The 13,768-nt window shown below is 42.0% G+C and overlaps 1 protein-coding gene across 1 annotated transcript; it reads right to left on the minus strand.

Annotated features, from left to right (window-relative positions):
• Window positions 1–462: 462 nt before the first annotated feature.
• Window positions 463–11,198, minus strand: LOC111719627 (zinc finger protein 2 homolog). The gene is made up of 5 exons (XM_031949085.1): window positions 10,433–11,198; window positions 9,105–9,156; window positions 6,017–6,143; window positions 4,562–4,657; window positions 463–2,101 (listed from the first exon to the last, which is right to left on the minus strand). Exons 1-5 carry the CDS (start codon window positions 10,822–10,824, stop codon window positions 867–869), a joined length of 1,902 nt encoding a protein of 633 aa, XP_031804945.1. The 5' UTR covers window positions 10,825–11,198; the 3' UTR covers window positions 463–866.
• Between the last annotated feature and the right edge of the window lie 2,570 nt (window positions 11,199–13,768).

The raw sequence follows: 13,768 nt of genomic DNA on the forward strand, positions 1-13,768 counted from the left end.
ATATAAATCATTTAAATAATAACTGTAATGGGCCAGAATTCTAGAGAAATTCTTACAACAAGCTGTTAACTCAGTGGAATTGATAAGACATTGGTTATATATTTAGCATGGTGATTAATAGTTCTCTAGTTCAACACATGTACTTAGTACTTAATATAGTTCTAATAGATTCATACCTACTGTGATGTAATTATAATAGAGTATATAAGCTGGAACAAACTCAGCCAGAGACATGCATTCCATCTCCCACCACCACAGGGAACTGGAACAGACTCAGGGAAGACAGAGGACTGGAGGTTGGAGCACAAGCTCCCAGACTCAGGGAGACTTCAAGACAGAGACCATCGTGGTGGTCCTCCTGCCTCCCCCACAGAAGCCAAGACACATTCCAGAGGACCTCCAGAAAGCTAGGCCAGGCCCCAGGCAAGGAGACAAGACTGTGACAGAGACAATAAAGATTTTTGGACTTTATCTGTGGGTATTCTCCTGGTGATTGCTGAAACCAAGGCTGGTCCAGATACCTCCAGAAAGCTAAACAGGACCTTACAAACCCTAACTTGAATGCACTGTTAAAGTTAAATTACTTTCCCAAGGCCATAGAGCTACAGAACATAAATTCAACCCATGTCCTCTGACTCCAAAAGGAGGGATCTTCCCATTTTACTAGCATGCCTTTCAAGCAGGTGACCAGAAGAAAAGGAAGGCTGTCTGCTATCCCAAGGAAATTTTATTTTCCTTTCCTCACCCTCCCTCTAGTGTTATAGGAAGACAATGCTAAGCATAGAAGGCATCAGCACCATATCAGCTTCTCCCAGTATTCTGGCCCTAATTCATTTTCCTCCTTGTATTAATGCCTTTACATTTCATCACAGAACTGGTAAAAACCAATCAGATTTGTATATAAAAGCATTTCCACACTGGTTATATTCACAAGGTTTCTCTCCAGTGTGGATTCTCTGATGTCCAGTAAGAGATGCCCTTTTTCTAAAAGCCTTTCCACACTGGTTACATTTATAAGGTTTCTCTCCGGTGTGGGTTTTCTGATGTACAATAAGAGTTCCCCTTCTTGTAAAAGCCTTTCCACACTGGTTACATTCATAAGGTTTCTCTTCAGTGTGAACTCTCTGATGGTCAGTAAAAGGTTCCCTTCGTGTAAAAGTCTTTCCACACTGGTTACATTTATAAGGTTTCTCTCCAGTGTGGATTCTCTGATGCACAATGAGAGCACTCTTGCTTCTAAAAGTTTTTCCACACTGGTTACATTCATAAGGTTTCTCTTCAGTGTGGATTCTCTGATGTATACTAAGAGTTTCCTTTCTCCTAAACGTCTTTCCACACTGGTTACATTCATAAGGTTTCTCTTCAGTGTGGATTCTCTGATGTACACTAAGAGTTTCCTTTCTCCTAAAAGTCTTCCCACATTGATTACATTCATAAGGTTTCTCTCCAGAGTGGATCTTCTCATGTACAGCAAGAGCTCCCATTTTTGGAAAAGCCTTTCCACACTGGTTACATTTATAAGGTTTCTCTCCAGTATGGATTCTCTGATGTGTAGTAAGAGTTCCCTTTTGTGTAAAAGCCTTTCCACACTGGTTACATTCATAAGGGTTCTCTCCAGTGTGGATTCTCTGATGTGCTGTAAGAGGTCCCATTTGTGTAAAAGCCTTTCCACACTGGTTACATTTATAAGGTTTCTCTCCAGTATGAATCCTGTGATGTACAGTAAGAGCTCCCTTGTCTCTAAAAGCCTTTCCACACTGGTTACATTTATAAGGTTTCTCCCCAGTGTGGGTCCTCTGATGTACAGTAAAAGCTCCCTGATTTGCAAAAGCCTTTCCACACTGGTTACATTCATACGGTTTCTCTCCAGTGTAAATTCTCTGTAAATGTCTAGTAAGAGCTTCACTTTCTGTGAAAGCCTTTCCACGTCGGTTATGTTCGTAAGATTTCTCTCCAATGTGGATTTTCTTAAGTGTATCAAGGATATCTTTCCAAGTGAAGTTAGCAGGACCATCACTGATGAATCTTGGCTTGAGAGATTCTACCACTGAAAGGCTTTGCTCTGTAGTACGTTCCTTCATTTCAAGTCTGATCTCTTTTTCTGGGGGGAAAAAAACACAACAAAGGATAAAACAAAGACAGACATTCCACACCCACACACATGCATACAGGGATGTGCTAACAGAGACACACTCAGAGCCACACATTTATTTCACCTTCACTCTATCAGTAGAAAAGAAACTCAATTATTTTCTCTTTCCTCAGATAAAGAGCCAAAATCCTAACGGGGAAGAATCAATTATTTAAAAATCCCATTACCTGACATCCTAAGAATGATTGAATTTCTAAATGAGCTTCATGCACAAATATATTGGATCCTCACAGAAAACTTGTGACAACACAGACAGTGACTTCAATCTCACTTGGGTGCACAGCTCAGGCCAGCAGCTCAGAATGTTTGAGTGACTTAACTCAAATCCCAGCAGCAGAGACTGGAATTTGCACCCTATGATTGGAAATGCTCTGCCTACAGTACTTGACAAGTTAACTCCATTGTCAATACTTCCTGTCACTTTTTTGTGATCACTTTCAATTTTTTTTCTATTATGTGAAGTCACATTCAGAATACTAATTCTTATTTTTTTGTGTGTTGATTTTTCATATTTCATCTAAGGCATAAGTGATTTCGTTCTTTTCATGTAGGCACCAATTATTCTTTTTTTTTTTTTTTTTTTAACAATTATCATCATACCTTAGTTATCCTTTTAACAAACACAATTTTTTAAAAATTCCCCAAGGGATTTAACCCAAACATTTGTCAGTGGCACCTTAAGTGGTAAATTGTCCTCTGGGACATGTATGTGCATCTATCTACATTACCAACTATCATTCTGCAGTGATTTCAAACTACCATGACCAGAAATACACAGCTTTATGAGATCACGCAGTGATCACATCAAACTCTGAGGGCTTGTAACTGTAACATCTTCTTTCAGTTTCCCAACTTGGGACAAAATTGCTTCCAAAATTCCAGGAAGTTTGAACATTCAAGTACAAATGGCCACAGGCATGAAAGGACGCTCAGTATCTGTCTCTCATCGCACCAGAATAGTTCTCTCATTCCTGGGTTACAAAGTAATCACTTCTCATCAAACCATTAACCACCAGATCTAGATGTTGTCTGGCTTTCCGTTCTTGCAGTAGTGAGGGCAGGCTACCTGAAAACCATGGTCCCTAGCAATGCAGAGTAGAAGCCATCATGAAATCATCATGGAAGTCTACAAGCTTTCTACAAAATGGACCTTGACATACCACTCATTGAGATGCTAAAGTCATTTTCTAATTTGAGCATATCCTCTGTTTATGTTACTCTTCTTCTATCTGGCAGTTTCTCAAAGGCATTGTTTGGCAACATGGGTTAGTCAGTAATAATGTAGCCACTTTAGCCAAGGTAGAAAAAACAAAAATATCTGATGAAATTCTATCCTTTTAAAGGTTGCTTTGCATTATGAAACATTACTACAGAAAATCAAAACAACATTTGTGCGTGACCTTTCAATGAATTTGTGTACATTATTGATGCAATACTTCTCATGAGCCAATAGAAATAGAATTTTATTTAATAATAATTAGCAAAAATTTAATTGGTTAGAGTTTTCAAAAGCGAAATTCCATCTCTACATGACAGCTTGCCTGATTCTTCCATTTTCCCTGTGTGACCATTTTCATCATATCAGTTTTAGAATCAGAATACAGCTGGGGGGACAGTGGAAAAACTGTACATAGGGCCTAGAATCAGTAAGAACCGGGTTTTCTTCACATCTCAGAAGCTTGCTAGTCCAATTACAGGACCTCGGTTTTCCTCAGTTTATCTCTAAAATGAGCCTAATACTAGCACCTAAGACCTAGGGTTCGCATGAGAATAAAATGAGACCATATTTATCTAGTGCATGGCACACAGTAGGTGTCCTACAAATGCTCACTGTTTTATTTGATGTTGACTATTTTCTCCCCAGTTGTGCTGTCCTTAAATCACTAGTATCTAATTAGTGACGTAAGGCACTAAATTTAAAAAATTTTCCTGGCACAGTGGGTTTCTACAGAGTTGCTGGTAGATTGTCTGCTCCACAGTCTGTGACCTCCATGAGAGCAGATGTCCCCTCCATCTCTTTCTGTTCCTGGTACTTAGCCCAAGGCCCAGCATGGAGCAGGTCCACAATGTTTGCTGTCTGGCAGTCCTAAGAAATGGCTCACCTCGGACAACGTGAGCCCTTTTGGCTCCTTCAGGAGAATTCCACTGCCCCAGATTCCAAGCAATGATGCTTATAGGATCAAAGATGATCACTGAGAGTTGGCACCCATAAGGCCATAGAGTGCAAGCCACTCATTTTATAGATGGGAAACTGCGATTCAGTGACCAGTCCAGGAAGCCACTGCCAAAATATATCTGAAAATAGTCCAAGGCTGCTCTTCCTCCACCAAGCACAGCTTTCACTTCATGGTGGCTCCTAGAACTCTCTTCTAAGCACAACTCTCATGTCCCTGCTTTCTCCTCACTCACCTGGAGGGCAGCTCCTCAGGCCTTCTGGGTGCAGCATCCAGGGTACTTCCCTTTGCTCAAAATAACAGATCACATCTTCTCTGGGAACTGGAAGCCCTGGGCATGGAAAGCAGTTAGGGATGAAGGAGAGAAGCTTGAAATTTAGATCTCTTTAGGGAATGGGGCAAGGATTCCACTTTTGAGGTTTACCCAATTACATTCAAACATGTAAGTCTATGGTCAGCCATTAGTACTTGTAATGATAGTTACCCATGAGAGGGTTTGCTCCATCATGCTGTTGTACAGTGTGTTCTGAGAAAGAGGTAAATGCTCTTCCCCCACCTCCTATCCTCTTAGGTTCCATTATGGCAGAAACTTCTAACCCCAGACTTGGGTAAAAAGTGTTCTTGGGCCTGAGCAGCCTCAGCCAGATCAAGAGGAACCTTACTCCTGGAACCTCTTTTGCAGAGAAAGGCAGACTCATTCCAGAGTTTCCATTATCTAGACATTAGGTGGAGCCGGTAGGGGAGTGGAGGGAGATATGGGCATAGAGGAAGGAGTACCTGAGTTTAGATTAAGCCTAGGATATTTAGTAGCTCAGCCCCTTGGTAAGTATATTAAAGTGTTTGCCTCAGTTTACTCTCAAAAGAAAGTAACAACATCACCTAAATTACAAGGATGATACGTTGAATAGACATAATATTTTATCTTTAATTTAGAAACAAGCATTCCACAATATAGTAAAATTAAAAGATAATGGACCAAGGAATGCAAAATTTACATGTACAAATTGCTGTTACTTTCAAAAAGACAACAAAATTATTAATGTTTTTCCTTCATTTACCTGCCCCCACCCTAGAGGTGTCTGCCATGACAGAGAAATATATATGGTATACCTATACACATATCCATATACACATATATATCAAATTATGCTCTACATATTTCTAGTCATCTGGATGTAAATAGCATCTTTGTTCATTTGTCTTTTTCCATTAATATTAAAATTTGTATTTTTAAAGAATGCATATGGCACAGCAACTGGCAAAGAAAATGCTTGTTCCCTCCTATTTCATTCCCACCACCTGTGCTAGAGTTTGAGGGCAATAAGAAGGAAGATTAAGGACAACTTCCTGTACTGGGGACAACTAGGTACTAGGGGCTAAAAATTGATGGCCATTAAAAAGTAGAATACTGCAAATGCTAGACCCTTCCCAAAGAGCAAGGGGTATAAGGGAAAGCTGCCTGAGCTCTGTTCAGAGCTTTGCCAGACAAATTTGAGTCCAGTTAGAGTCAGCCAAAATGACCTCCGAGATGTGCTCCTATCGTCCAATGTAAGGACATACAGGAGGACCCTCTTGCTTGGACACAGCTCACCAGCACTTTCTCTATTCTGACTAATGCTGCCCCCCCGAACCCAGTACCCTAGAGAATGACCATATGCAGATTCATAGTTAGCAAGGGAAATGTCCTTACCCAAGGACAGCAGGTTCCAGGCATTCTCCAGCATGACCTCCTTATACATCTCCTTCTGAGGAGGGTCCAAGAGGCCCCACTCCTCCTGGGTAAAGTCCACAGCCACATCCCTGAATGTCACCCACTCCTAAAGCAGCAAAAGTCATGAGATGTAGAGCTGGAAAACACTTCAGAATTAGGGTTAGGGGAACCCTCACCTTCAATTTACAGCAGGAAACAAAGCAGACAAGGAATCTGCTCAAAGGTCAGACCATTTCTGAGTGTCAGAGTCAGCTCCTGGAACCAGGGTCAGTAAGAGTCTGACTGAATTTTCCCAAAAGCATTTTATAGTGTTGTGACTGATGGTGTGGGGTTTGTCACCAAGGGATGGCAGGCACCAAAAGTGGGACTCAGCCACGTGAAGAATTCACCATGGCCATTCTCTCTGGGAAAAGGAGGATTTATTGAAGGAAATAGCTTACAGACCAAGTGAAGAGACACAAGAATAGTAAATATGAAATCGAGTGGGAGAGCCTATCAAAGACAAGTTCCCTAGTGGAACTCACAATTACCTAGTAGAAAGGGAGCCCCCCATGAGGTTGGCGCCCGCCCTGAGATGGCAGGCTAATCCTGAAAGGCTGAGTTATCTGTAAGAAGTGGGGTTGGGAAGCAGTGGGAGTTAGGGGAGATAATGCATGGCACTGTGGGTAAGGAATAAGTCACCAAGAGGCAGAGTGCTCCTGTTGACTGAACAATGGGCCAACCTAGGATATCCCAAAGGAGGTTTTGTCTGGTATGAGACAGAGATGACTCTGACCCAAGGTGGAGCCATCTCTAGGAGCAAAGAAAAAGTTTCTGTTCTCCAGAAGAGTATTTCCCCATTTGGGCAATCCATGTGGGGAGACAAAAGTGGATACAAAGGCCTAGAGTAGGGCTTATAGAGCCCAGTACAGAAATCCCCCACCCACCCTACTGACCTTCAAGCCCATTGGCTGGGCTTCAGGACATACAGTCTAAGTGAGGCAATCTGCCTGGGAAACTAAAAGGTAGCCAATTAATTCAAATCTCCCCTTACTTGGCAATGGAGAGTGGAGGGATTTTCCAGTGAGTCATTCGATTCTATGGGAGGTGAAACTTGGGCCTGTGTTAGCTTTGAGGTAGGAGGAACTTTGCTCAGTTTCTTGAGAGATCTCACCCCATCCCATGCAGATGGATAACTGATGTCTGATTCCTTACCTCCTCCCCAGGAGAAGCTACTACAAACTTCTTTCCTTTACAAGCATCCCACAGCCCCCTTTACCAACATGAGGTGGGGCTAATATACCCCAATCTGCTTTGAAGGAGAAAGCTCAGTTACCTCCTCATTACTCACTGGCTCTTCTTTGGGACTTTTCTGGCTGAGCTCTCCACTCTGTCTTTGAATTGAGGGCCTCCTTCCCTCCCAGACCCGTTTCCATCCTTCTGGGACCTGTGGCTTCTTTTGTGAATTGCCAAGTAAAGGGAGTAGAGAACTTACTCTTCCCAAAGAAAATAAAAGAGAACAGGCAGGGAAGGAAAATAGACAAAAGTGAAGGACAGCCTGGGGAAAGTGAAGTAGACTACAATTAACATTCAAAGAAAATCTGCTCCTTGCTCCTTGCAAGTACACTGGAAGGAAATACAGGATGCACATGGATTTAGACCCCAAGGATGATGAGTTCCCCGGAAAGACACAACTAGTTTTAAAAATGGACCCAATCATGAAGAAAATTCTGGACAGAGAAAATGAAATTCCAATGGGAAGAATCCACAGATCACCCACAGAAAAACCAAACCCAGAAACCAAAAACAAACCCAGGGCTACAAACCGCCAGGCTGGCAATGGTCACCTTTAGCAATTCATTCAAATGTAAAAAGTCCTACAAACCATGAGACAGACCTTCTCATACAATGGAACTGAGTTTGGAACAGTGACAGGCAAATGCAAACCAAGGAGATAAGGGCAATGAATGGAAGAGTGGATTCCGGAGAGTAGTGGAGCCAAAGGTGCAGGAGAATGTGGAAGAAAGGTAAAGGAACAAGAGATGGTAAATATTAGGTGTCAATGTTCCCAGTTATGGAGCCATGTTTTCCCTGACACAGTATTCTGAAAGGAAGGCACCATGGGAAAGAGAAATCTGGGGGGTTGGCCTAGATCCAGTGGCAGAAAGCATCTGGAGGGGAGAGCTCAGAGTGGATACCTTGGAGGCTTTGGATTGTGTGAAATGTACAGGGAGAAGAGAAAGGGCAGAGAAGTAGGGGGACTATGAGCCAGAGAATGAGAAATTAGGCAAAACAGGAAGGGAAGATAGACAATGACAAGAAGGAGCAATCTTCCTTGCAAAGGAGAAGAAAAATGGATGAAATTTTTAAAATTAATGAACAGGGTTAGTTGAAGGGCAAGAGAGGAAAGGAAACTACAAGAGAACTGAAGAAATGTAGAAGGAAATGTAAGCAGAAGAAATGAACAAATGTCTAAAGCAAGTGGAGCTATAAGGCTTATGGGACCTTCAAAATGGAGCAACAGAGGAATATGCATATTTCTTTGTCACATATGGAACTTCTATAAAAATGAACCACTGGGATAAAGACATCCTGCAGACAAAGGTAAATAGGCAGAAATAATTCATACATCCTTTCATTCCCTAAAGAAATAAAAATAGAAATTGATTCAGGGATCACTGACAAAAGATATAAACCTAAAGGGAGAACTTCTGTTGACATATTAAATAACGACTAGGTCATAAACCAGATGTCAGAAATGATAATATTGCAACAAAAAAAAAAAGAAAGAAAGAAAAAGAAAAGAAAATAATTAAACAATATTCCCAACTTTCTAAGAATCTGCTAAAGTAGTCCTCAGAAAAATAAATTAATAAACCTAAAACAAGTATAAATATCAAGATATTAAAATATCAATCAGTCAAAAACACAGAAGAGCAGGGTTGTTCTTATTGTGTTGACTGAATAACCACTTTTGTAAAGAGTCGATCCATAAGTAAATTATTGCCAGCTTCACACACATTTCCCCAGGTCAAGGGAAATGGTTGTAATAGTTGATGTTGGTCAGGTCTCAATGGAATGCACTCACCTGAGGAGGTCTGAGGCTCCCAGGGCCCATTCCCTCTAGCTCCAGGCTCCCTCTGTACAAAGAAAAAGTAAACAAGTTGACTCCATTTTGTAAAGTTCCTCCAACTGGCCCCAGTCTTTCTCTACCTCAGAGTCCTGCTGCCCGCACCCTTAATTGCCCCACCAATGTAGCAACCACCAAAGGCCAGAATAACAGGGGTCACATCTAATGTAGTGTTCCAGTCGGTTTTCTGGAAGTCTCTGGACCAGCCTTCATTTAAGCAGATTGATCACCAGGAGAATAGTCAGGTATTAATTTTTTATTGTCTCCTTGTCTTGGGCTAGGGCTAGCTTGGTCTCAGTGGAGGAAATTCAGGAGGACAGGCCTGCTACCATGGTAGTGTGAGATGGAGTGAATGAATCTGGCTGAGTTTTCCCACCTTAAATACTCCATTATAATTACATCATCATAGGTATTAATCTTATAGAATGGGTGTGAATCTTATAGAACTAGATTAAGTACTAAGTACATGTACAGAACTAGAGAACTATTAAGCACCATGCTAAACCAGATCACCATTGTCTGTCAATTCCATTGACTTAACACACCTTGTAAGAATCCTAGTTTCAAGTACAGAGTTCTGGCCCATAATTACTAAAGTTTTTAATTCTGTGCTTTTCTGAGCAAAAGATAGTCTGGAGTCACCTGAAAAGTCCAGACAAAATCCAGTCTAGGACAGAGCTCCGAGGGTTCAGAGAGAAGAGGGGAAGGGGAAGGTCCTGGAATGGAGGTCAAGGCCACTAGAGAGACGTTAGTGCTGCAGGAGGAGAGCTGAGGCTGGGAAGGAGCTGGGGAGGACTGTGGGCTCGATCCGGTGGAGCCTGGGCTTGGAGTCTCTAAAGAAAAAGTGCAGACGGAGCCACAAGGCAGAGGACGGGAAGCAGCCCAAGAGCCCCGGGTTCAGTTAAGGGGGAGTAGGAAAGGGCTTTGGTTATTGGGTCCAAGATGGGCTTCTGGGGTAGGAAGGCGGGACTCGAGGATTCCTAAAGGGACTGAGTCTGAAGGAAAATCTGGATCTCTGAGCAATCTCCCTGGGGACTGGGAGACGGGACTCCTGGCTCCTCATCAGAAGGCTGAAATGAGGACTCCCGTTTTCTTAGGGGCAAAGTCTGAAGTCCCGGAGGTAAAACTGAGCAGCGGGAGCCAGCAAGCTGGGGTTGTGGTGGGGAGCTCATCCAGCAGCAAGGCTTAAGGGGACGCTCTGCCAGGCCAGAGGAGGAGGAGGAGACTCAGAGGGCGGGACACCGCGCGGAAGCCCACAAGGGTGGGGAAAGCCGGCTCCGACCTACCTGCGAGCTGCAAGCAGGGTTCTGGCTTCCAGAAGACAAAGCGATCGGGGTTGCCGGGAATGGAGGACGACCAAGGCGCAGGCAGAGAGACAGCGGGTCCAAGACTTCCGGCTTTCCCCAAACCACTCTTCCTGGTCCTCCCATCCATCCTCCAGGAGGGTGGAGCCTTCTTTTCCACACCCTCGCAGGGCCAAGACTGCAGGCTCTGACCCCCGGCGCAATGGTCTCTTCCTCCCCAACTCCTCCCAAGCCCACCCACTTCCGTTACCCCCTTCTCCCCCCTCCCCAATCTTCCCTCCGCTCTCTGGAGCTTCCTCCAAGTAACTCTTCCTGAGCCACAGACTCATCCACATGTAATTTTTGTTTTTACACGCAGCCAACTTTGACTTCATGTTGTCCTGCCAGAGGAGCTGAGGCAAGAAGAGACTGGTTTTTAGTCTTTTATGTGTGGGGAGCTTAGGCTAGCCGGCCGAACCATTCACGTTCAAAATCCGAAATCATGTTCCAAAATCATTCGGTCCCGAGTGAGTGAGGGGCAGCACAGAAGCCAAAAGAAAGCAGTGAGGTCCTCGGGCAGCTGTTGTACGAAAAAAATGCTATTTCTCACAGCCTAAGGCAATAACCGGATACACCCAGTGATGGGGATGGGCTTGGGATGTACGCAGTCCTGGATTGATGAATATTCTAACAGGTGATAAGAGACCTCATCTAGAGACCTGGAGATTTAGCACCTGAACGGAATACTTCTCTTGGAGTTGGGGGACTTGGCACCTTGGGGGGGGGGGGGGGGGGGGAGTGGAGGGAGGGGAGAGTACCATCTAAAGGATTAGGAGAGCATGAACATAGGGTTGAGAATGTGGAAGAAAAATAAAAGGACAACAAGAGATGGCAAATATCAGGAGGCAATGTTCTCTTCAAGCATCTCTTTCACCTGCAGTGATACACAGTATTTTGAAAGGAAGGCACCATGGGAAAGCGGGATTAGTTTAGTAGTAATGGCACAAAGCACCTACAAGGCAGAGCTTAGAGTGGATGATAACTTGAAGGTTTTTGATTATATAAAGTGTACAGGGAAAAGAGAAAGATTAGAGGAGTAGAAGAGCTATGAATCAGAGTAAGAGAAAGTAGGTAAAACTTTCCCAGAAAGTCCCAGAAAGGGATCATGGACAATGAGAAGGACAGAAATCCTCATTGGAAAGGGGGGAGGAAATGGATGGAATTAAAAATGAATGAACAGAACCAGTTAAAGGGCAAGAGAGGAAGGGAAACTACAAGAGAACTAAACAAAGTGATGAAGAAAGGTAGAATGAGATAGAAGCAGAGGTGCCATGTACCATAGAGAAAAATATATATTTGTTTCTATTGCCATTCATTTTCTCCAGAGGTGTACCATGACTAACTTTTCTAAAATGTATTAATCTCCTTCATTTCTTTCTTGTATGTTTTTGTTAGGTTTATCTAGTTTTGAGAACAAAAATTTGAGATCCCTTACTAATGTGGTTTTCTTATTTCTTCCCTTAACTTATTTAACTTCTTTTAAAATGTGGATAACATCATTTGGTTCCTATATATGTTTATTATAGATATATGTTTCATTGTCTATGGTACCTTTTAGCAAAATGTAGTTTCCTCTCTTATCTTCTTTAATTAGTACTACGTTTTCTTTGCTGAGATTCTGATTGCTGCACCAGCTTTTTTCTTTTTCATATGAAGGATAAGGACCTGAATAGGTCTATTATGCTTTCTTGTTTTTTGTAGACAGCATTGTAAGAAACTGTTTTTTAATCAATTTTGCTATCTGCTTCCATTTTTGGGGTGAATTCATTCCATTCATACTTACAATTTATACTAACTTTGTATTTTCTTCATCCCATTTTTACCTAATTCTAATCTCAGTCTCTCTCTCTCTCTCTCTCTCTCTCTCTCTCTCTCCCTCCCTCCCTCTCTTTCTCTCTCTCTCTTTTTCTTTTTCTCACTCTCTCTTTCTCTCTCTCTCTCTCTCTCTCTCTCTCTCTAATTCTCTCTTTCTCTCACTCTCTCACTCTCTCTCTCTCTCCCTCTCTTTCTCTCACTCTCTCTCTCTTTCTTTTTCTCACTCTCTCTTTCACTCTCTTTCTCTCTCTTGCTCTCTCTCTAACTCTCTCTTTCTCTCACTCTCTCTTTCTCTCTCTCTTTCTCTCTCTCTCTCTCTTTCTCTCTCTCTCTCAGCATGATATATCAAATTTGGGGAGCTTTGGAATTTTGTCACAACATTCCTAGTTTTTCTTTTGTTCCCTTTCAGAAGGTGATAGGTAGATTCTTCCAATTTCTATTTTACCTTCTGGTTTTATATTATCAGGATACTTTTCCTTGATAATTTCTTGACAGATGATATCCAGTATCTCTTTTAAAATTATCATGGCTTTCAGGTAATCAGTTTTTTCTGTAATTATCTCTCCTGGATTGATTTTCCCAGTCACTGATTTTTCCCAATCAGATATTTTACATTCTGTTTTGTCATTCTTTCATGTTTGTTTGATTATCCTTTGATAAGGATAGGATTATAATCAGTGGACACCAAGTGGTTCTAATTGGAGAAGGCCCATGAGAGGGAGACAAAAACCTGAAAGTGAGTGATTACTAGAAAGGGACCAAAGAAAAAGGTTGGCAAGTTGATGGCGGGATGTGGTCATAGGGGAGCTCCTTGGGCCTGTGACTGGACGAAGCCGTAGGTGATGGAGTCAGAATAATGTGGGCTAGTAGATTTAAAGAACAATTTTTAAATGTTCAGTGCCAAAAGTTCAAGAAGTCTCCTGGGGATATCTGGGATAAATATTTGGTCATATGTTGTTTGACATTTTAACAATGACTTAAAGATAAAGGGAAAGAAAGTTGCCACATTAATTTTTCAAAGCTAGAAGAGATAGCTAGTAGTTGTGTGATAGAGTTAGTGTCCTAAATAATCCTGACAGGTAAGAGAGATCTGGGCTAAAATCACAAAATGAAGTTCATGTGTCCGAAAGAGAATTGTGTCAGCTGGTATTAAGTGAATTGAATAAAACCAGGAAAAAAATTTATACAAACAAAAACATTTGAAAGACCAAGAACTTTGAAAGTTGCAATTGTTCAAGTTCAATGCAAGTTTTTCAATTCAAGGACCAACCAGGATTCTAGGGGAGCAATATGAATGAATGAATATCTATTTTTCAACATGACTGATGTGAGAATTTCTTTGCTCGATTTTGCATATTTTCTATCAGAGTTTGATTTGTCCTTTCCTTTTTCCAATGAAAGGAGTGAGAAGTGTAAGGAACAGAATACAAATGGTTGTCAATTGAAAAAAAACGATAAAAATAA

The sequence above is a fragment of the Sarcophilus harrisii genome, chromosome 1 (assembly GCF_902635505.1).
Source record: "Sarcophilus harrisii chromosome 1, mSarHar1.11, whole genome shotgun sequence".
NCBI lineage: Eukaryota > Metazoa > Chordata > Mammalia > Dasyuromorphia > Dasyuridae > Sarcophilus > Sarcophilus harrisii.